This window comes from Hippoglossus stenolepis, chromosome 5 (assembly GCF_022539355.2).
Source record: "Hippoglossus stenolepis isolate QCI-W04-F060 chromosome 5, HSTE1.2, whole genome shotgun sequence".
NCBI lineage: Eukaryota > Metazoa > Chordata > Actinopteri > Pleuronectiformes > Pleuronectidae > Hippoglossus > Hippoglossus stenolepis.
In genome coordinates, this window is record NC_061487.1 from 25,871,995 (window position 1) to 25,895,264 (window position 23,270).

The 23,270-nt window shown below is 42.7% G+C and overlaps 2 protein-coding genes across 4 annotated transcripts in view; both read left to right on the forward strand.

Moving 5' to 3' along the window:
• Positions 1 to 184: 184 nt before the first annotated feature.
• Positions 185 to 23,270, forward strand: part of det1 (DET1 partner of COP1 E3 ubiquitin ligase) — a 29,156-nt gene continuing 6,070 nt past the window's right edge. The window contains exons 1-9 of one of the 3 annotated variants that reach the window (XM_047340076.1): positions 185 to 390; positions 2,223 to 2,473; positions 2,623 to 2,889; positions 2,993 to 3,205; positions 3,307 to 3,530; positions 5,242 to 5,371; positions 5,946 to 6,136; positions 7,322 to 7,513; positions 7,927 to 8,157. In XM_047340076.1, coding sequence (XP_047196032.1) covers positions 381 to 390; positions 2,223 to 2,473; positions 2,623 to 2,889; positions 2,993 to 3,205; positions 3,307 to 3,530; positions 5,242 to 5,371; positions 5,946 to 6,136; positions 7,322 to 7,513; positions 7,927 to 8,116 — 1,668 coding nt within the window. In that variant the 5' untranslated portion in view covers positions 185 to 380 and the 3' untranslated portion in view covers positions 8,117 to 8,157. Of the gene's footprint in view, positions 391 to 2,109; positions 2,474 to 2,622; positions 2,890 to 2,992; positions 3,206 to 3,306; positions 3,531 to 5,241; positions 5,372 to 5,945; positions 6,137 to 7,321; positions 7,514 to 7,926; positions 8,818 to 23,270 lie in introns of those variants that run through there. The other 2 variants (XM_035157966.2, XM_035157968.2) reach the window with 2 other exon arrangements.
• map1lc3b (microtubule-associated protein 1 light chain 3 beta) lies at positions 15,250 to 22,895 on the forward strand. Its single transcript, XM_035157969.2, has 4 exons — positions 15,250 to 15,542; positions 18,966 to 19,021; positions 20,320 to 20,426; positions 20,789 to 22,895. The coding sequence occupies exons 1-4, from the start codon at positions 15,503 to 15,505 to the stop codon at positions 20,964 to 20,966; spliced, it is 381 nt and encodes a 126-aa protein (XP_035013860.1). The 5' UTR covers positions 15,250 to 15,502; the 3' UTR covers positions 20,967 to 22,895.

Sequence of the window (23,270 nt, forward strand, 5' to 3'; positions counted from 1 at the left end):
TTTGATTCGCTGCAGCTTAAGGACACATTGTCCTCGTCCACATGTCTCACGTCCATTTGATCATCTATACTTACACCCTGCAGTACCACCTTTCACCTGAGGAGGCTGTAGCGGCGCTGCTTGAAACGAGATCCTCTGTGCAACACTTCCTGGCCGCTGTCTTCTTCTTCTTCTTCTTCTTCCTCTTCTTCTTCTTCTTCGTTTCCTCCAGCTCACAACAACAAACCCAGACCCGCTGTTTTACTGGTGTCGGTGGGAACTTGATGGTTTCTTCCCGAAGCGGGACGTGAAGTGAGGAACCAGCGGAACCAGTGGAACCAGTGGAACCAGTGACTTGTGTCAGTCGGGAGGTGAACAGCTGCTGAACTGGAGCCTGCAGGATGTGGGACAGTGAGTATCGGTGCGGGTGGTGCCACATGTCACAGGTTTGATTCTGGACTCCAGTTCAACCAGTGGAGTCTTTCCGGTCCTGCAGCAGTTTGCTTTAGAAGTTAAAGAAAAGCAACGTGTGTCTTGGTCTCCTGTTAAATCCACGTAGCACTGCTGTGTTCACAAAGAAAGGAAACAGTCTTAATTAATCACTAATTGACCTTTACATTAGATTTACTACTCATTCATCATATAAACACACTTACAGATGTCATAGTGACTCTTACTTGGCAGATCGTCCTCGGCAAAGACAACTTCATTCAGCCAAAAGGCAATTTGGTTAATTAATAGAACAGAAAACAAGATTCAGTTTTCCAAACAGCCTCTAAAACAAGAACACAATAAAACACCATAAAGAGCTGTTGAGTAAAAGTGCCATTTCTTTTAAAAATAACTAAAAGTTGGAATAAATGATGCATATATCCACATGGCAGAGAGAGAATCGAACCCTGGTGCGAACCAAACCACCGAGGTGGCGTCGGGCCGATGTCAGGTGACCTCTGGAGCGGCTCACTCCTGGTGTGAACAACCTTAGAGCCAATGACAGGAAGCGAACCAGTATATCTGTCATTTCATTGGTTTTTACCAAAAAATGTCAACTGGCAGGGGACAGACGTGGACTCAGGACGAAGTGAGACGCCTCCTGGATATTTAGACTGAAGAGGACATATCACAATTACTGTCGTGGCCCCTCGACAAACTTTTATGGAGAACGGTTGAGTAGTTTTTTGCGTAATTCTGCAAACAAACAAACAAATGCAGACGGAAAGAAAACCTGCCTCAAGATAATCAATACAAAAGAACCTGCACAGTCATTCACTGTAATGTATGAAAACCTGGACACAGTTCAATTAGTTAAAGAATATAGAGGACACATGATTATCAAGCAAAAGCACATTAACATTAAATCAAAACACACAATCAACAATTAGTAGAATTAGACATAAAGAAATATGAGTAAAACGACAACATAGCTTAAACATAATAACATGTTTTAGTGTTTTATAGACTTGGAGGAGGAGAAAGTTCTAAAGTAGTTGAGTCTGACCAGATGACAAGAATCTTATCTATAACACTAAATGAAAAATCAATTTATTAATTTGTGATAAAACACCACCATTGGTATTTTAAATACTTTCTCTTCACTCTCTAACATATAACTGCCGTTCACATACTGTAAAGAGAATATCTCCCTCCGATAACTAATTAAACGTATATATATATATAGATCTATATCTATATATATCTATATATATATATATATCTCCGAAGACAAGGATTGTTCCTTCCTTGTCTTCGGATAATGGACATTGATTAGCATTCACACTTCATTAATCGTCATTCAGCTGTAATTGATTGGACCAGAAGGTCACTCAGACCCAGCAGTCCCTTTGAATTCAATCAAGCTGCACCAATTTACACTCACTTATAGATATCAGTCCCCTAAATAAGCCAGATTTTTTTTCAACAAGATCTATGAATTATTTCCTGAGATATTATTGAGAAACATCCTGCGTCCGCCCATTTGTCTGGATTCTCACAAAACGTTTTTTCTTGGCCAATATCCCATCGTTCCACTGAGTTTCAATGAAAATCTGTTCGGTGTCTTTTTGTAATTCTTCTGCTAAACAAACGAGCACAGAAAAGTCCTCACCTGTTTTAATTCTCCTGAACACCCAGGAACCAGGGCTGAGCTTGTGATGTAGTCGCTTCACCGGTCCCCCCACCCCACCCCCACCCCACCCAGCCTGTGTGACTACCTACTGAGGTCTGAGGTCATTCTTTGGTCACAGCGATGGACGACGACACTCAGACCCTGAAACCCAGACGCATCCAGAATCAGAATGTGGTCCATCGTCTCGAGAGGCGCAGGATCTGCTCGGGCCGACCGGGAGCTCAGTGGTACAGAGTTCGCTGCTTCCACCAAAACCTCTTCCCCAACTTCACTGTGGTCAATGTGGAGAAGCCGCCCTGCTTCCTCAGGAAGTTTTCACCAGATGGACGCTGCTTCATTGCCTTCTCCTCTGACCAGACGTCTCTGGAGGTAAGAGGACAGAAACCTCCCTGTTACATCTCTATCTTTTTTCTTCTCATAGATTTTCCTTCAATAAAATAGACCAGGAACAGATTTGTTCCGTTTAACTACCTAATATACCCGAGACAAAAAGATGAAGGAACCACTCCCTCTTCCAGATATATGAATACCAAGGCTGTCAGGCTGCTCAGGACCTGCTGCGAGGTCAAGAGGGAGAGACTCTTCTAACGGCCAATGACCAGCGCTCCCTCAACATCCGAGGCCGTCTCTTCGAGCGCTTCTTCTCCCTCCTCCATGTCACTAACGTGGCCTCAAATGGAGAACACCTGAACAGGGAATGCAGCCTCTTCACGGACGACTGCCGCTTTGTTATCGTCGGCTCAGCCGTGTACGTCCCAGAGGAGCCGCCGCCATATTTCTTTGAGGTAATGACACCTTCAAACTTCCCAAATTTACAAAGACACTACAAATTTACCTCCATAGTTTGGCTCAGTTCGCCTCTTTCATCCGTATTTTGTCTCCCACCAGGTTTATCGTAACAACGAATCTGTGACTCCGAATCCCCGCTCTCCTCTCGAGGACTACTCCCTCCACATCATCGACCTCCACACCGGCAGGCTCTGCGACACCAGGTCCTTCAAGTGCGACAAAATAATCCTGTCCCACAACCAGGGGCTCTACCTCTACAGGAACATCCTGGCTGTGCTGTCGGTCCAACAGCAGACCATACACGTGTTCCAGGTGAGCAGAAAGGGATTTCATGTAGATTTAAAATGTAAATCTACAGTAAACCAAGTTGAACTCAGTTATGAAGTTTATTTCTCTGTCTCTCTTTCAACCAGGTGACTCCAGAGGGAACGTTCCTGGACGTGAGGACCATCGGGCGTTTCTGTTACGAGGACGACCTCCTGACTCTTTCAGCTGTTTACACTGAGGCTCAGGCGGAGAGCCAGCCGGGCTTCCCCCGCCTGTACACCGACAAAACCATCAACTCCCTGAAGCACAGGCTGCTGGTCTACCTGTGGAGGAGGGCCGAGCAGGATGGCAGCGCCACCGCCAAGAGGAGGTACGATTAATGTCCTCTTGTCACTTACTTTGTCATCTGCTGTTGAACCCATTCATTTTCTATTCGTCCTCTTGCAGCTGGATTGTGGGTCTTGATTTAGTCCGTGTTTATTCTGCACCAGAGTTCGATTCCCAGCTTCACACCACCACAAACAATTGACTTTTTTAAAGTTTCTCCTTCTTTGGTTCGATTTCTTTTGACACAGAGAAAAAACCTATTGAGCCAAAATGCATCACTGCAAATCATGTGAGAACGTTCCCTGTTTATGGGTCAGATGTTTCTGGGGTGGGAGCCAGGAAGTAAACACAAGAAGAAGGCCCCTTAGTCCAAATGAGACCATGGTTCATTCTGCAGTTAGCTGCTAATGCTGTGTAAGATGCTACAGTTTGTGTGCGGTGCCTTGTAAAGGACACCTGGTAAACCTCTCAACGCTCTTGTTATGGTTATTTTAGTTCAGCACCAGTGTGCGATTACCGTGTTCACACCTGCTCAAACCAATCCCAGCGAGGGGGAAACAAATCAGAGGCATATTTAACTCAAATCAGACTTAAACGTGCAGGTGTACAAACACCTTTTAGAAATCACAGCAGCTTGTATCAGTGAGTCCTCACGATTCATCTCATTCTCTGCAACATTGATCTGGACCGTGTCTGTCTGCAGGAGCAGGCAGCGCTGCAGCAGTGTTGTAAATGTGAAGAGAAGTTTTACTGCAGATCACTTTATTAAGTCAGTCAATAATTCCGACCTTGTTAAAAGCAGGGAGACTCATTAGGAGCTCTCCACGCTGCGTCCACAAGGCAGCTGTACAGCTCTATAAACAAAGTCCCTCTCAGTCTGAGTTTATGAGCCGGAGACGAGCTGGACGCTTTCAAATGTCATTCGCCGGATGTTCTTTCACTAAATGAGGAATTCTTTCAAGCATATTATTCATTGAATTCGTTTTTTCATATGATTTTTATCCTGTAAATGCAATTTAGTATAATTTATTTCCTTTCTTTCTAAGGATTATTTTATGTTCAGTTTACCATATAAATCCTGCTCCTTTGGCTTGAAAAATACAAATTAATCAATGATCACAAAAGCTTTAATAAGTTGTGTGATCTACACAATTTCTTACTTTGGTAAACATTGTGAGATTCAACATTTTCGTTAATTTCTCAGAGAATAATTCCAGGATCTTGGTGAAAACATCAGACGTATTTAGGAGACTGATATTTAAGATGTGTGCAATATGGTGCAGATCCAAATAACAATCTGGATCTAGTGAATTCCAATGTGGTTTCATGAAGGGATTGTTGGGACTTGGAGGTTTTAGCTGAGAACCTTTCTAGTCTCATAAAAGACATTTAGGTGTTAGTAAGAATTTCTTAGTTCTGGAACTAAGGATTATTTCCTTAATATACAATATTCACATATAAAAATCACCAAATCCTCATCTGACAAACTGCAGCCAAGACTTTTTGCTCTTTTGGCTCAAAAAACAACATTTAATTAATGATCACATCTGAAAAAATGTTCTGTTAATTGGCAAATGAATTCAGCTCTAATATGTTGTGCGATCTATGAAATGTGTCGTTCTTTGATTTAAAGTAGTTGTTGATTACCGAAGCTCTTCAGTCCACGTCCCTGTCGTGCAGATGTCGGATATTCACGTATTGATCTCGTGCGGCTTCTGTTTTTTTTTAACTCATTTGTTCCGCGGTGTCGTCAGGTTCTTCCAGTTTTTTGATCAGCTGAGGCGGTTGAGGATGTGGAAGATGCAGCTGCTGGATGAGCATCACCTCTTCATTAAATACACCAGCGAAGACGTGGTCACACTCAGAGTCACCGACCCCTCGCAGGTAGACACACACACACACACACACACACACACACACACACACACACACACACACACACACACACACACACACACACACACACACACACACACACACACACACACACACACACACACATTCCTCCCCCTGCTCTCTTTGTCGCTCTCCCCTGCCTCCTCTCGTGTCTTTTGTTGTTCACGCTGTACAAAAGGGAATTCCTCCTTCAGGTCTCCAAGGACACGAGTCTCCTACAGATTCTCCTCAGTCCCGTGTCTTGGTGACACCAAGTAGATCTAATTAATGTTCACGTTATCAACATGAAACCTGTGCTCTCTGACATCCTCGCTGATTAGCTATTTTCATTTTCGTCAATGAAGAATAAAAACCATATAATTCTGTCAAATTAAACATTATATGAAAAAGACGCAAAAGACTGAAATACCTGGTTGTAAGAGAATAAACTGTTCTTGTTATTTTATTATTAAGACCAGGGAGGATTGTGTTGTGTTTGGAGAAGATAAATACACCTGCAAGAAGAGAATACGACAAAATGTTAAGACGTTTCTTCCACCCCCCTTCCCCACTTCTCTCTCAGCCGTCGTTCTTTGTCGTGTACAACATGGTGTCCACAGAGGTGCTGGCCGTCTTTGAGAACACCTCCGACCAGCTGTTGGAGCTGTTTGAGAACTTCTGCGACCTCTTCAGAAACGCCACGCTGCACAGCCAGGCCGTCCAGTTCCCCTGCTCCGCCTCATCCAACAACTACGCCCGGCAGGTCCAGAGAAGGTACCGACAGGAGAAGAAACACCCTCTGTACTGTCGATGAGTAGAATTTGCCACATGGCGTCTCTCACCTACACATTGATGCTAGTTACAGGTTTCCAGCTCTATTTGTTTTCATTCAGTGGTGGAAAATGCCTAAACCCTATGAAACCACTTTTAAATCCACTAGATCCAGATTTTTATTTGGATTTGTACGAAATAGCAAACACTCCTGAATATCGACCGCCCTATCTGTCCTGTAGCTTTTGCATAATCCTGCTAACTAGCAAACAGACAGGTAGTAAAGGAGGTAATAATGTTCTCCTGACCAAACTACCTTCACTCCAGCTTGACCGTACTTGTGCTGGCGCTTGTATCTGAGTGAAAGGAAGAAAAAAACAACCTCCACCTGATGTTGTGCAGCCAAATGTCAGGAAGGATTTGAAGATGGTGGATAGAAGGAAGCAGATCAGCAGCGATCGCCTCGAGGGGGAGGAAGCAGTTTCAGGACTTAATCTGGATATAGAAGCGAGGCATTAAAACAGTCAGTGCGGCTGCAGGAGCTGTGATTGAATCTGGTGACTCGACTCGCCAGCACAGACGACACAATCCTCAGTGGGAGCGGAGGGGTGGGGAGGAGGAGGAGGAGGAGGAGACGGTAAAGGAGAGTTTGAATGAGGAGAGGAGAAACTGAAAGCTGGCAGCTACTTTGAAGAAACCAGATTTGTCATTTACAAGAGTTGAGCCCAGTTCACAGAGAGAAAGAGGCTTAAGTATAAAACTGAATGTTCAAGCACAAAACTAGATGAGAGGACATTTCATAAATCTGGATATAGAATTTAAAGGACTGAGGAGTGAAGGGAGAGCAGAGGAGGAGAGTGAGACTATTCAGTCTATTGAGGTTGCTATGAGTAAATCTGTATTTTTATTAGATATTTATAGATGTCTCATGAAATGGAGGTTTTTAACTTACTGTTCAGAACTGGTGTTAACATCCGTCCTGCGAGATCCAATCCGAGTTTAGAGCCGTCCTCTTGTCATTAGAACCAGGTCTGAACAGGGTCTAGTATCTGAGAAACACTTCTGAGTGAAGTGGAGGATCTTTACACGAAGGCCACATGTCTAATGGAGCTGATCATTCTCTAATGAATGTCCCTGCTGCCGTTTCATTCTGTTTGGCTGACGTCCCGCCGTCTGTCCCTGCCTCAGATTTAAGGACACCATAGTGAACGCCAAATACGGAGGCCACACCGAGGCGGTGCGGCGGCTGCTGGGTCAGCTGCCCATCAGCGCGCAGTCCTACAGCAGCAGCCCTTACCTCGACCTCTCCCTCTTCAGCTACGACGACAAGTGGGTGTCGGTGATGGAGAGGCCCAAGACCTGTGGAGACCACCCCATCAGGTACGGACCTCATCAGGGGGAATGAGCAGCTTAATCACAGCAGACGATATCAAAGTCAATGAGCGGTGCTGTTGACAATACAAAATGACATGAGAGCAGGAAATCTTCATCAGGTTTTTAGCCAATTTAATGAGTTTTCAATATTGTTGACTATTTATTTCTGTTAATTTCTTTTATTTTGATAATATCTTTTATTATCTACTCTCAAACGTGTGGTAAAAGCTGCAGGATGAAAGATTTACTGAAAGTTAACGACAGATTGATCAGTAGTGGAAATTATAATCGGTTGCTGCCTCCGTTTCAGACATAAACAGACAAAATAAGAGAACAGCAACATGGACGTCTGTCACTGCCAACAGAAAACCACCAGACTTTAATGTGATTGCTCCGTCTGCTCCTCTCTCCTCCACCAGGTTCTACGCTCGGGACTCCGGCCTGCTGAAGTTTAAGATCCAGGCGGGGCTGCTGGGGCGGCCGGTAAATCACGCCGTACGGCGCCTGGTGGCCTTCACCTTCCACCCCTTCGAACCGTTTGCCATCTCTGTCCAGCGCACCAACGCAGAGTATGTGGTGAACTTCCACATGAGGCATGTGTGTGCGTGAGGAGCTGGTGTGTGTGTGTGTGTGTGTGTGTGTGTGTGTGTGTGATAGACAGAGACGAAGACCCAGTGGAGTCGTACTGGGAAACAAATGGGAGGACTGTTGGGCTTCTGTTAGCATCTACTGGTGACAATACAGCAAACACTTCCACCATCAGGAGGCACAAAGCGGTTTGTTCTGCGAGTCGCCCTCTCCTCCTCCTCCTCCTCCTCCTCCTCCAGAGAACTCAGCAGTCACTCTCCTATTAGAAACCGCCGCTTCCTCTCTTCTTTCCCCTTCCATCACCCAGTGGTCACTCCACCTCCGCCCCTCCTCCCCATCTGCAAGCAGGTGGCAATTCTGCCTTTTCCTTCTCCTACTTCCTCCACAGAACAAAGAGGGACCTGTGGGGAGGAGAAGCTGGAATAAGTGTAAATGGAAATGTGGAGCGAGTGATTGATGTGCGACGGAGGAGGGAGCCGTAGGTAGCCGAACGACTGAGGAGAAACCAAAGGTGTTTTTTGTTTTTTTTGTTTTTTTTTTGAAAGCTGTGCATTCATATCAGAATTGCTTTTCCAGTTGGTCCAAGACCAGCTGTACAATGAACTTGCTTTTTTTTCTCACTTTGATGTGGAAAGAGGTGATTTTATATTGTTTTAAAACATTTTTTTTACCTTTTATTGTTTGTATATATTTTATGCCAATAAAATTGTCTAAATTCTGCACACCCGGTTTCTTTCTGCTGACTCCTTGAATCCCAGCTCTCCAGTGCTGAGCAGGTGGAAGCAGCCTGAAGGAGAATTAGTATTATTTCTGCTTCCCACCTCTAAATATTGATTAGTCTGTATTTTGTCTTAAAACATTTACTCAAACACTGTTCACACACTCACGTTACCAAGGATGGGAGAATTTCTTTATGCACCTGTGAGCGGGAAAGAATTGTGTTATGTTCTACAGCAGGTTCAGGAATTTTCCCATCATACCTTGCGTATCGCCTATATATGTCTTAACCAGCTGTCCAGACATTGGACATTGGACAATGATTTGAGTTTGAGAGCAGACAAGACGCAGTGTAAGGGTCTTATTTCATTTAGAGGCCTGATCCCTGCAGTCTGTTCTCCTGCTACGATCATAACGGTGCGATTTTATATCAAGTCCATCTGCTGTACGGACAGCCGAACATCTGTTTGGCTCAAATGTGTTAATAAAAACACGTAAGCACATATAAACAAATCTACAAGTATCCAAATTGACCAACAACCCCTCCCCTCCAATCCTGACCATATGAACGCTGGGTTGCTAATAAAGAACCATGTTTGCATGTATAATAAACAGACTTAAAGGGGACGAGCACACACCAGGCAGCTGCAGGGAGGTCAGGGTGGTATGGACAGCAGGTGCTGAGGGATTAAGTGTTCTCCAAGCCTCTGGTTACACACCACAGTGGACCTGGGATGTGTCTGTGTGTGTGTGTGTGTGTGTGTGAGAGAGAGAGAGAGACAGAGGAACATGGGGTTTAGAGGGAAGACGGTATATAGGAATGAAATGATGATGGAGAGATGAAAGAATTGGACAATCGGTGAGAGAAGGCGGTTGATGAAGCGGGACAGAGGGAGGTGGAGGTGTGGGGATCGATCTGCATTTTGTAGCCGCTTGTTTTTTTTTTGCATGAGCACAGTGAATACTATCTGGTAGATGGAAGCTTAAGGAGGCCATGGTATGTCATTGTCATTATGGTGTGTTTGTGTAAGCTGGTGTGTGACAACATGCTGTGATAATCAACTAATTACAGGAAGCGCACACAGCAGGCACACAACCCTGCATACAGGACCACACATCGTCTGTGCTCCTCTTCTGTGCATATATATATATAAAATGCACAGGTTTGTGTACGTCACTGCTCCTCCTCTCATATGTCCACGCTTCTGTTTCTCTCGTGTCACAGTTTTCACCGTCTCTGCTGCCAGAACAGACACATTTTCATCCCTCTGCACAGAACGTGTGTTTCTCCTCATTGGATTCGATGTTTCAAAGCGAATGAGGATGCAGGACGCTGTGGAATCCAAGCCACCGTTCGAGTCCTCGGTGAAAACACAGAAAGCAGATTCAACACGAACCTGATGACAGCACTTATGGTACAATAACAAATATGCTGCATCTGTCTTATGCCTAAGATTCACGTAAACCTAGAGCCTTCTCCCTGACCTTGGTTGCTACGGAAACATAACCACTCTCTGCTTGGTAACCTAGTCTTTTCTAATTGCTGTTGTCTTGGCAACAGCGCAACCAATGTAATCTAGAAAAGGCCACAATCCTAAGTGTTTTCTGTTGCAGCCGCTCGGAGCAGCCGGCAAACACACAGACACATTTAATCATTCAGGCGAGCATCACCTGAGAGAATCCACAAACTGTGGGTCTCACCGAGGTTCTGGCCTTTGCTCTGCTGTTGGTGGAGAGACACATGAGGCTGGGCTCACACTGAAACAGACACACACAGACACACACAGACACACACGTGGCTCTGCAATTAGTTTATTTCACTGTTGTTGAATTTAAAACATGAAGCGGTTCACAGACGTGTCCAGTGGGACATCTGACATGAGAACTGATCGTTGGTTCATAGCAAAAGTTTAATAAATTATTCAAACAAACACATGGATGTTTTTACTGGGTCACAAAATCAAAATTCTAAAACTAGTTTCAACTATATGCTGAAATAGTTCACTAAAATGAAGTGTATATGGTGTAAATATTAATCTAAATGTAATGGATTTGAAGCAGTAAAACAAATCCAGATAAATGTTTGGAATTGTGAGCTTAAAGTAAAAACAAGTTTTAAAAAATATTGTACTATAAAGTTATGGATATTACTTTAAAAAAAACAAACCTGCTGATACACTAGTATTTTTTTATTTATGTGTTTCTTTTCTAATGTATTAGCCGTTGGGTTGAAAAAGACACGTCTCGTCTTTGGGCTCGATTCACTCAAGGTGAAGATGAAGAAAAACAGAAAAATAAAACAGATAAATTTCATTTTATGGAACCTGAGGTAAATGGAATATTGTCCGTGCTCCTCACGCTCCTGAAAAATGAAACTCGTCACGTAATCTTTCAAGAAACACGTCTGTTCATCCCAGATAATCCACAGACTCTTTCTCATGAGCCGATATATGAAGGAATTGATATTAACTCCATCGACAAAAGAAATCATCAAGTATTTCTGTAATTAATGTGAACAGCAGCTAATCAATGTGACCAAGTCGATCTGTAATAATAATTTCTGTTCTTAGAAACGTTGATGCACAGAAGAAACATATTTCACACAAGCTGAACAAACCCACACCCACACCCACACACAACCTATAGTCTTCACCTTTGCCCCTTCATATCCAGCACCTGTTATTGTTATCGACCACACTGCTGTTGAACCCCCCCCCTGTAACATATAGCACTATGACAGTGTCAACATTTCATATCACATGGATTAGCCCCTCACACATCTGCACAGCTGACTGACACCAGCTCTGCTCTCGTGGAGCCTCCTGGTGCGAGACATGAAATCACAACGCCACCACCTAATGAGCGCAGGGACGGGAGAGAGCCTCTAAATATTGACAGCAAATATTTGAGTCAAGGGCAGAGGAGTCCCCCAGCTCATAGGTGTGTGCTCAGACACACACACACACACACACACACACACACACAGACAGACACACACACTCCAGACTCACAGCTTCATGTTTTATCAGCAACTATACAGCTGTTTTAAAGTAAGAAAGAAACCTGCACCATACTGAGACAAATACACAGATGATACTGTGTGAGTGAGTCTGTGTGTGTGTGTGTGTGTGTGTGTGTGTGTGTGTGTGTGTGTGTGTGTGTGTGTGAGAGAGAAAGAGAGAGAGAGATAATTTCTAACTGGTTTCATATCTGTTGTACACACAGGCCTCTTGCATGTTGTGTGTTCGTGCAACGTGGTTGTGTCACTCATCTTCATTCGGAAAGCAAACACAGACGTGACCTTTGTGTGCGTCTGTCGTGCATCACAGACAAACTGGGGTAAATAAATGAAACAAATGCATTTTTCCCACTTGCATGGTGGAGTGAAGAGAGCGTCCAGGCTTTGGCCCCTTCGTCCCCACAGACTCCCACAGGCTCTCTGACTCAATGGCTGAGCAGCAACAGGTGAGCAGAGTTCCCCACCTGCTGGACAAAATCAGGAACTGTACCTTCCTCTTGGCTCACTCAGGCCAATAAGCAGAAATGAAATATTTCTTATAGATATATTAAATATGAATAATTACAAATATATCCGAGTGCTGACGGAAATTACCCTTTAAAGCTACTTTACATTGTAGTCCTACATTGTACTTACTGTATTTTACAGATTTCTACATCAGTGGTACTGATTGAATTCAATTACCATTAATTAAACTACCAGCAGCAGATAAACAGTCAAACTCACCTCAAGTTTCTTACAACGATACATTTCTGCTTATACTAATATTTCAGACATTTAACCCTTTGACACACGAGCTATGTAAAACCCCTTCTAATGCACAACAAGGGTCAAAATGGTGGATCCTGTATCGTGTTGGCAGCTGATGGTGGATCCTGATGGCGGCGGTGGATCATGACGATGGATGGAACGAGACTGCTTGATATACAATATGTCTGCTCAGATACTTTACCATTACTGACAATAATTCATTGACCTTCCATTATGCTACAAACTGTTTCTTCTAATCAGTGCTGTAAATACTCTCTCTGAGGTTTCTACGTTCTTTTTCCCTTGTTAAAAGTTTTTTTTGTAATAGTTTCTCCTGACTCTTGTTGAGGGACGTCACACCTTGTTTGAGACAAACTGTGATTTGTGAATATGGGCTATACAAATTTGATTGATTTAGGAGAAGGCCCCTTTGATGAAGACTTATCTTCTGTGACGTAGAAGACTCATCTTCTACGTCACAGAATCTATATCATCGAAGGAGCCTTCTGTGTTTAGGAGAGATGGATTCCAAGACTCACTAACAACTTCAGCTTGATCCTGAAGAACAAAGTCTAGGTCGTCTGCATCAGAGATTTCATACTGAGAATCAAGACCAAGAATTGCCTCCTCATCTTCCTCCTCATCTTCATCATCCAGCATCTTTATCACCATGTCAGCCGTAAGTCTGAAATGACTGTGACCAGCCAAACTATATTCTCAAATGCATATCAATCAGTCTATTAAGTACATACTGTTATATTTCCAGTTTTATTTTATTGATCTAGCTATGGTAAGTTAGCCAGAAGAGAAGCTAGCAAGCGAACAGCTAGTTGGTATTGTACATATTTCTCTTTCTCACTAGTAATGGATTGTAAAATAAGACTCACATGCATCAGATGTGAAAAAGCAGCTGTGTGAAATGAAGGGCAGGGAATACCTGAAATACTGAATGATGAAATTCATTCACTGCAAAGATATAGAAAATAAAAACTGAGCCGGGTCACTTTTGACCCATGTTGTGTATCAACAGAGGAAAATACAAATACATTTAATTTAATTCCATTTAATTGACCAGTTAATTTAAGCTTTTGAGTGTTAAACTGTGTATTTTCCATAGTTTTTCACTTTAGCTACTTAAATCAACTTAACTATTAGTTCATGAGTCCTGTCAGGAATTCAAGGATTTAGTTTAAGACACTTTCCTCTGAGCAGATCTATGAAGTGATTGTATTTTATGGGATATTTTATCCTACTTTAATATTGAAACATGTCGATTTCCACATTTTGATCTTTGTAATAGATCTAATTGAAATTATGTTGAAACCACAAGACAACCGAGTCTCAACTTATGCTGTTTAAAGGCTTTTTCAAAATCCCAAAACAAACCAACTTACAAATGATGACGGTTCAAGCTGCTGATTCCGATGGATTGAATCAAACATTGAGTACGAGGTGTTGTTTCTGTTTCCCCGGCTGTTTGGATCTGACCTCTTTGTGTTTGTCCTCCAGGTGATTAACACAAAGTCACAGCAGTAAGTGGGTTTTTCCATCCGCAGTAAATGTGTTTTATCAAAGGTTTGTTAATGATAACACATGACACACAACAGAGTTAAAGGTAAAACGCTTTATCATCTTATTCACAAAGTCAAGCTGCGAAACATTTTCCTTCCTCTTTTAATTTGGAGATTGTAGATTTTATTGTATTTGGCAGAAATGACCAATCTCAGTATAAATTTCACAAGGAAGGAAGTTAAGAGGATATGATACTTGAGGGCAAATGCAAATTGTCTCCAAAACAGAAGTGAGAACTTCCATATGAAGACAGCTCTTAACCCAACGGTGCCTTTTCGCTCTTCATATTGATTTTCATTGCTATCACCTCCACCAAGGAGGTTATGTTTTCACCCTGATCCGTTTGTTTGTCAGTACGATTACACAATAACTACACAACAGATTTGCTTGACACTTGTAGGAAGGATGAGACACAGGCCAAGAGAGAACCCGTCACATTCTGTTGAGGATCCTAATGAAGGGCTGGATCCAAGAACTTCTTTTCACTTTCTTTAATGTTTACCAACTCCACAGGGAAGAACAGGGGGATTTATTCAGATAGAATAAGAATTAGTAGTATTATTATGAGAGGAGTATAATGTTGACAGCACATAGTTAGAGTACATATAGAGCAGTGACATACTGAACAGATTTGCTCTATGTATATACATGTACATAATATTACGCAATAATAACAATAACAAAAATTAAAAGAATTATAATTTATAATTATTTCACCGGTTGTCCTAGAACTCAAATCAGTATTTAAATCACTCAATTTACTAGAGAAAAAATATTACTTTAATTATCATTATTATTATTTTTACTATTATTATAATCATCATGATTATGATACTTGTTGTTCTATTATTATTATTATTATTATTATTATTATTATTATTATTGTTATTGTTATTATTATTATTGTTATAATTACTGTCATGTTTATGATTATGGATTTTTGTTATTGTATGCAAGTACTTTATTATTATTATTATTATTATCTGTATTATTGTTGTTAATGTTGTTATTGTTATAATGATTCTCATGATTATTGTTTGTATTATTATTAGAGAGGAGGGGGGGGTGCAGAGAGGAGGCCGGTGACGTCACGGGTCAGCTGACAGGTTTGTTTTGCTGGCTCGAGCTCGCTGGGGATAAAAACACAGACGGAAGAAGAAGCGTCGACACCAACAGATCCTGCTGCAGTTTGTCTGTGGCTCCACAGACCGTCAGTCCGTCTGCAGACAACAGGCCCCTGCAGTCACTCGCTCTCCGTCTTTTATATATAGAGATATAGATATATATAGTTATATATCTTTTTACCGTGTGAACAGTGTGGAGCCGCCTGCTCGGGCTTTGACGCAGCGATGCCTTCAGAGAAAACCTTCAAACAAAGAAGGACGTACGGTACGTGTGTGTGTGTGTCTGTAGTGTGTGTCTGTTTGCGTGTGTCTGTGTGCGTGTGAGCACTTCCATGTCAGCTGTTGTCATCCCCGGAGCAGAGATTAGCCTCCAATGCTACTGATCAGCTTCATAAACACACAGTTATCTAACCAGGACGAGGATCTGTGGATCTGTGGTTTCACTGAGCACAGGGCGACTGGTTTCATCCCAGTACGTGTCCGTTTGCTGGTAGAACAGGAAACAGAGGATTTGTGTTGATCTGTGTATTTGCTGCAGGCCTCTCTCTCCCCCCCCCCCCTGGGTGAGTGAGTGTTTATTTGAATCAGAAAAACAAAGTGGTGTTGAAACGCAGGAGGGCAGAGAGGAGAGGAGCTGCAGGATTGGGGGATGGGACAACTGGTGGAGGACTTTAGAGAAAGGGGGACACACACACTGGGATGGGAAGTTAAAGTGCAGGTGGTGACTTCAAGCCTTTGTTTCCTCGTGGTTCTTTTCAAAGTGTCTTCAGGCCTCGGGCTCGATTTAGTTTCACTTTTGTTTCAAAGTGCTTCGGGGACACATCTCAACTTCTTATTAATAAAAGATCAGGATTTGACATCATACTCCTGTTTTCTTCACGCTGATAAGTTGGTGGCTTTGGTTTGTTTTTGTGTCGTCGCACCTCGAACAAAGAGGGAACATGTTCCCTTCTCCAGCTCCTGGAAACTCACTTCCCAGTATGACTAACACAACACCCACTTCCGCCTCGTCACGTTATTGGTCCAAAGCAGTGCACGTGAGGTCCTGGCAGCAGAGGAACACTGAGTCACGAGCGTCACACAAAGTTGACCCTGAGTTTGTCTGTGTGTTTTTAAAAACTTTTTTTTTTAATGGGAGTGAACTCAGGTATTACACAGAAAAACACAAAGTTTGAAAAGTAGCGTCATCACGTTTCATGTCATGATGATAAACTCACATCAAACAAAAAGGAAAAGTTAAATATATTCAGACAAACAATTGTTTATTCTGCGATATAATAACACGTATTGGCTGAAATAAATGTTGATCCCTGTTTGTCTGTAAAAAGCTAATTTCTACAGAAGTTTACCAATAATTCTACTTTAGAGTAAAATACACAGAAGACAGATGTTCAGGTGTATTTATGTTTTATTGATACAGATTTCCACCACATAGGATTATTGTTTAACAACCATCAGTCCCGGAAAAACACATCTCTGGTACCTACGTCACTTTGGTTCCCTCGGTTCTGTAGAAAAACAAGTGTCGTAGAATTTATCAACATTTTGGTATCAACTTAATATAAATAACTACTTTGGTATAAATAACTACTTTGGTATAAATAACTACTTTGGTATAAATAACTACTTTAGTATAAATAACTACTTTGGTATAAATTACTACAAATAAAAAGAAAACACAAATACACCCAAATATATAGAGGTAATGTAAAGATGAGAGGAAAGTAAAAACTGACACAGCAGCCAAAGGAAGTAGCAGTGTGACTGGAAAACTTAAAATACACACAGAATATAGAATACATAAGATAAAGAGAGAAATACTTCAAGGCTGTTTTCTAATATGCAATATACAGATAAAAGCTGTTTAAACTATGCACATCTTTTCTGCATAGTTTATTCTGTAAAATACAGGTTTTGTACATCTGCAAACATAAATACTGCTATATCTGTGAAAGGCTTTCATCTCTTTAATCATGATTATCTGGTTTAATGTGTTTTTTTAAATAACTACGTTTCACAGTGTTAATGACGGTCTCATGTGTGACTCGTCGGTTGTGAAACTGTTAAAGTTACATATTTGTGTCGTAGGTCATTGGATCAGTCAGGAAATCACACAGAATCTTCCAGCTGAGTCAGGTGGTTGTTACTTATTCCAGTATGATGACAGAATAGAAACATCCAGGGGAAACCCATGGTTTTAGATCCACTGCTTCCCATTTCTTCTCCCTTCTCTTTGGCTCAAAGGCTGTTTGTGGGCCTGGTCATGAGAGACGGGGAGGACGCACTGAGCGTCTCTGTTCCTCTTCAGTCAGCGCATCCTGAATGTAACGTAATCACGGAACACTGTCCCACATTTCCCCACGTTTAGCATGAAGATGGCGCCGTCAGGAAGACAAACATTTGTCCTCTGGAGGCAGCGTGTAATGAGATGATTGAATCAGCTGCTCTAACAGTGGGCACACAGGCTGTGTCACACAGGGTAACACACAGGACTCGGGGCCAGGGACTGACCAGTTCACTGCTTTGGTTTAGTTTGAGTAATTGTACCAAATGTTTTAGTGAAAACTTCCCAACAGTCCCTTAAATTCAATCCTGTCTTATAGCTGAGTTCACATTATCTTGTGTCAGCTGCACATGACAGGTTTTTAGCCTGTTTGTTGTCGTACACTGGCTGAAAATCCTACAAACAAAAGCAGATGAAAACACGACAGACGCACGTTTTGTCCATTTTGACCACGAGACAACGTGGTTGTTGTTGTTGTCGGTGCAAAGTGCAGCGAGAGGAAGGTGTTATCTGTTGTTTATTTTCTCCTGGTTACTTAGAACGGGGCTAAGCCTCATGGGGGAGGAGCCTGTTCTGTCTGAGGTCACTGGTGAAGCAAGTCAACATCTCATTAATCTGACCTGAGAGTCCTCACACAGGAAACCACTTTCCACTGAGATTTAGAAACACAAAGACACAGAAAAACGCAGCTTTCCTGTTTTGTGGATATACTTAGTTGACATTGTGTGAACTTCCTTCACGAGCCGGTGTGTAAATGTTGGTTTTATTCCTGACGTGCAGCTGCAGGTGTGTATTCAACCACGTCTGTTTATTTGTGAGGGATTCAAACCTGCAAATACACACACACACCTGTGAGGATCAGCATTACAGTTATGGCAACAAGAAGGGTTAAAAAATACACTGTTATGGTCACAAGCTGCTGCTTTTACTGCTTCTATGATGTAATGGAAAAAAGATGTTACATATATATTTCATGCATTGGACAGAAACAAGTATTTCAGATATTTCTTCCTTGTTTGTTTCACTGGAGTCTGTGTTACTGAGATAACTGGTGGAGGCTCGTTCCAGTGTAAAAAGTATTTCTTAGCTGTGTTCCTGACAGCTCCTCCTTTAGATGCTCTCATGTGTTTACGAATCACACACAGAGAAAGTTATTCTACTCTTTGCTGTAGAGAAACACAGATTTCAGTTTGCTCCGGGTCCATTTGAACATTCTTTTGAATATAGCCTGACCAATACTGATTTTTTTTTTTTGTTTCTGTTTATGAGTTTGCATCTGTGACCACTTTGACCTCCTTTTGTGTTTCATCAGCTGATTCTCTTGACGTCCTGTTTCTGTCTGTCTGTCTGTCTGTCTGTGACCCTTCGTCTCCATTAACGTGTCTTTGTCTCTGTGCCCTGCAGAACAGAGAGTAGAAGATGTCCGACTGATCCGGGAGCAGCACCCCAACAAGATCCCTGTGAGTTGAAACCCTCAGACAGTCAGACACACACGTGTTATTGTCCCGATGTGGAGAACGACCTCTGAGCCTTAAAAAGCAGAAATGCACCAGCGTGATGTGCATAACGCAGGAAGACAGAGACATGTAGAGGACGGAAAATGTTACCACGTGTTTCCTGGTTGTACCTTCAATGGGAGATATTTCTGGAGCATCTAATACGTTTATGCAAGTGCTTTCTATTATTATTTAATAATTTAGCTTGTCAGCAGCAGCTTTTTCTGTCTGTTCCTTTTGAGAAGCGGGTGTGTCTGTCGCTCTCCTGCGGCTCCTAGCAACAACAAACGACAAACAGAACGCACACCTCGAGTTTCGTCGTTCTCAGGTCGAGTATCACAGCGGCTGCCTCCCATCTGCCCCCCCGGGCGAGGCCTCGTCTCGTCTGAAACGCCGTGTGTTTGTGTGTGTGTGTGTGTGTGTGTGTGTGTGTGTGTGTGTGTTTCCTGTTTCCTGTTTGCTCTCTCGAGGGTAGAAGCTGCCATGTCATGGTTAAGTGTTGAGACCAGAGGCAGATGCCCTGCGTCACTGTAACGTTACTCCGTGCAGACAGCCTCACAGGAAACTGGGGGGGGGGGAGTAGAGGACTGTGTGACTGACTGATTAAAGCTCTCGGAGTGAGCAGTCAACATTTTACTGTATCGGCTTTCATCCAGACCTGAGGGCAACTGCTGGAATTTCAAAATGGGCTTTTATTATTTTTTATTTCACGATCATTGTTGTTTTAACAGGGAAACTATTTAAAAGGTAATTAAGTTTACTACGTCACATCAGCATTCATATTAAACAAGAAGCAAATGGCACAACACATGGAAGTAATCAGGGAGATAAATATATATCAATATCCCATATAGAATTCATTGGATGTAATTTAGTTATCCTCTGAATAGGGTTGTTTCCCAAGTCTGGATATTCATGGCCACTGATTTTTTTATATATATATATATATATTATATTACATCTTTCCCATTCACTGAACGCCGGATATTACCCATGATCCCCGGCTTCCTGAACCAGAAGAGCTGCTGCTGTAACAAATCCACCGAACTCCTGCTGAATATTGGAGATAAATCCAAGTTGCATTGTGTGACTTTAAGATTCACAAGGACACGTCAGTCAGGCAGAAGTCTCGTCTATTTTTACCTCATCATCTGATACGTGTGCTGCTCCGTCTCTCTATTGATCACACACACCGGGTCTCAGCTGCTCTGAGAAGGAATAGAGCAGAAAGCATTGGTTGATTGATGGTGTGGATCCTGCAGGTGATCATCGAGAGGTACAAGGGAGAGAAGCAGCTTCCCATCCTGGACAAGACCAAGTTCCTGGTGCCGGACCACGTCAACATGAGCGAACTCATCAAGATCATCAGGTAAAACTCAACGTACCTCGACTGGTCTCCTCCTTCTCATCTCACCACCTTTCCTTTCTGTTGCCTCTCTCTCTTCCTTTCATATATTGATGTCATCTACTTTCCTCTCCTCCCCTTTCCCTTAATTCCTTTTCTTTCCCTTTCCTAATTTCTCTTCTCTCCACTCCTCCTCTCTTTCCCTTAATATTCCTTTCATCCCCTCTCTCCTCTTCTCCTTCCAGTTCTTTAACTTCTGTTGCCTACTCACCTGTATTCCCTCTCTTCACCACCTTTCCCTTTCCGATAAGTTATATTCTTTCCTTTCCTTGTCTTTCCGCTGTTCGCCTCTCCTCACCTGTGTCATGTCTTTCCTCCCCCACCAGGAGGCGCCTCCAGCTCAACTCGAACCAGGCTTTCTTCCTGCTGGTGAACGGCCACAGCATGGTGTCCGTGTCGGCCGCCATCGCCGAGGTGTACGAGCGGGAGCGGGACCAAGATGGCTTCCTGTACATGGTGTACGCCTCCCAGGAGACCTTCGGCTCCGTCGCCACCACCCAGTGAACCGCCTCCCTTCTTCTTCCACCTGGCCGGCGATTGGACAATTGTAGTTTTTAGCCCCGCCCCCCCGTGTCTCTTACTTACACGTTCATAGTCTCGACTGTAAGATTTAAAACACAAATGACTAAATCTAAACAGGCAGCGTTTTGAGCCACAAGGGTTGAACAGAGCAGGAGAATTAAAGGAGACATGTGACGCTGTTTCAGTTTCAAACAAAAGGTTTATTTGTGAATGTTAAAGTCCTGCAGAGTTAAAAAGCCTGAAGTCTGTGGTAAAGGAAGCTTCTCTCACACTGAAGCTCCTCAAACATCTCGTCAGTCGTCCAGACGATGCACCCGGGGGAATCGTGATGTCACTCTATTGGCCGGCATTTGCATAATACACGGCTAGCGACTAGTCTGTCACGCCCCTCGGAATACGAGACAGCAAAGTCATGTAGTGTGGTGTGAACCCGGCTTTAAAGAGCTAAAACCAAGTGTTTGAGACAGAGGCTGAAGAGAGGAGCTGCAGCGATGCCCAGTTTTAAGGAAAGTGAAACATCAGAGCGTTTAAACCTTTTCAAATCTAACTTCAGAACCTGAACACGAGCAGAATATGTCTCCTTTAAGTCGAGCAACACTCAAGTCCGACCTCGACTCAGGCCGATCAAGTCTTTTACTGTCTCTGCTTCTGTGTCGTCTCCTCTGGTGACTCATGTCGTGTGCTGCCTGTTGACGGCAGTTATCTTCAGTGTTATGGTTATGTGTGTGTGTGTGCACATATTTATGTTAATGTACACTGGGGGGCATACGTTTGACTTTTTAAAGTAGTGATATTACATAAAATACAGAGGCCCCGCCACTTGTCTACACATACGTTAGCCAATGAACAAAGCTGAAGGTGTTGGGAGACGGGCGGCAGAGAAAGGTTTCTGGATTCACGTTGTTTTTAACGAAGCTTTTTATCGCGGTCCGAGGTTAAAGTGTTTGGGATCTGTAGTCTTGATTAGAGAGCTTTTATTTTGCCAGGGAGAACCCCTCGTTCGTCGAAGCTTCCCCGACGTGTGTCTCGTCACATTCCCTCCATGGTCCTGCTTCGGTGTTTTTATCCCTCCCTGCCTTGTAGCCCGAAGAAGCGAGTTCTTAACGGTAACAAAAATGTTTGTTCGGAAGCTGCTTTACTCTTGAAACAGATGATTGTAGTTTGCAAATTAAAAAAAAAAGGATTGCCTTGGTGTACAGATGATGATAATAACTCTGGATATTAAACGGGTTCCGCTGCGAGTGTAACCAAGTTGAGTTTGGACCCACTACAAGGAGCATGGTCTGATTGCATGTGTGAATGGAGGATGATGGTGTTTCTGTAAATGCTGATGAGGGGAGGGGGTTCGCATCACGTTATTGTCTTCTTCACGTAAATCGAAGATGTGATCTCTGAAAGGAGGAAGGTCCTGGAACCCGGGCAGGTTGACGAGCGTCGTGTCTGACCGTCCACTGTTTCTTTCTGTCCCTTTGACCTGCAGGGTTGACATCGTTGTTCGGATCCTTCCACCTGCCCAGTGGGTTTTTAAGGGCTGCACTCTAAAAGAAAACATTTTAAATATCCTGTTGGTCTATAGTTTATTTCCTTCAGTGGGTTTCTGTGCTGTTGTGCTTCTCCTCCTCGTCCTCCATCTTTTTTTTTTTTTTAAAGAAATCTAAGATTTAGCTGCTTTTATATCGCAGTATTTTATCGGTTTTGTTTCTTTTTTTTTTATTTAATGTGATTTTCATGTCTTCGCTGTCTCCAGTTTCGTGAAGGTGACTTTTTCTTGAAGGCCACCGCGTGTTTGTAACGGAGGGGCGGAGCCTGCTCCTCCGTTTCACGCACGTCCACAAACAGCAATATCACACAGCCTACTATTATGTATTTATGTTGGTATTTTGTAAACAATAAAAGACAGGAAAAAAAGAATAATTCAGAGTTTCTTGTGTTATTCTCTCTAGAATCCAAAACACGTATCAATACTAGACACAGTTCTTATAAGAGCAATATAAAAGGAAGAGGTCTGATAAATGAAATTATTTATTTCTACAAAGCATTATTCACTGAAATATGAATGAAAATCTTAAATGCAATATTAAAAAAAGTGGGGGGAAAAAACTTGAATCTACCCTTTTATCTGCATCTGCACTAAAATGTTGTGGGTTCTTCCAAGACTCCGGCTCCTCCTCACCTCAGACAGCATCTTTCCATCAAGTCTTAATCTTTACATTTTTGTGTGATCCTGCCAACAAACAAAACAAAAACATATCCTCCTTTGCAAAAGTAATAAAAAGTTTTTTAGCT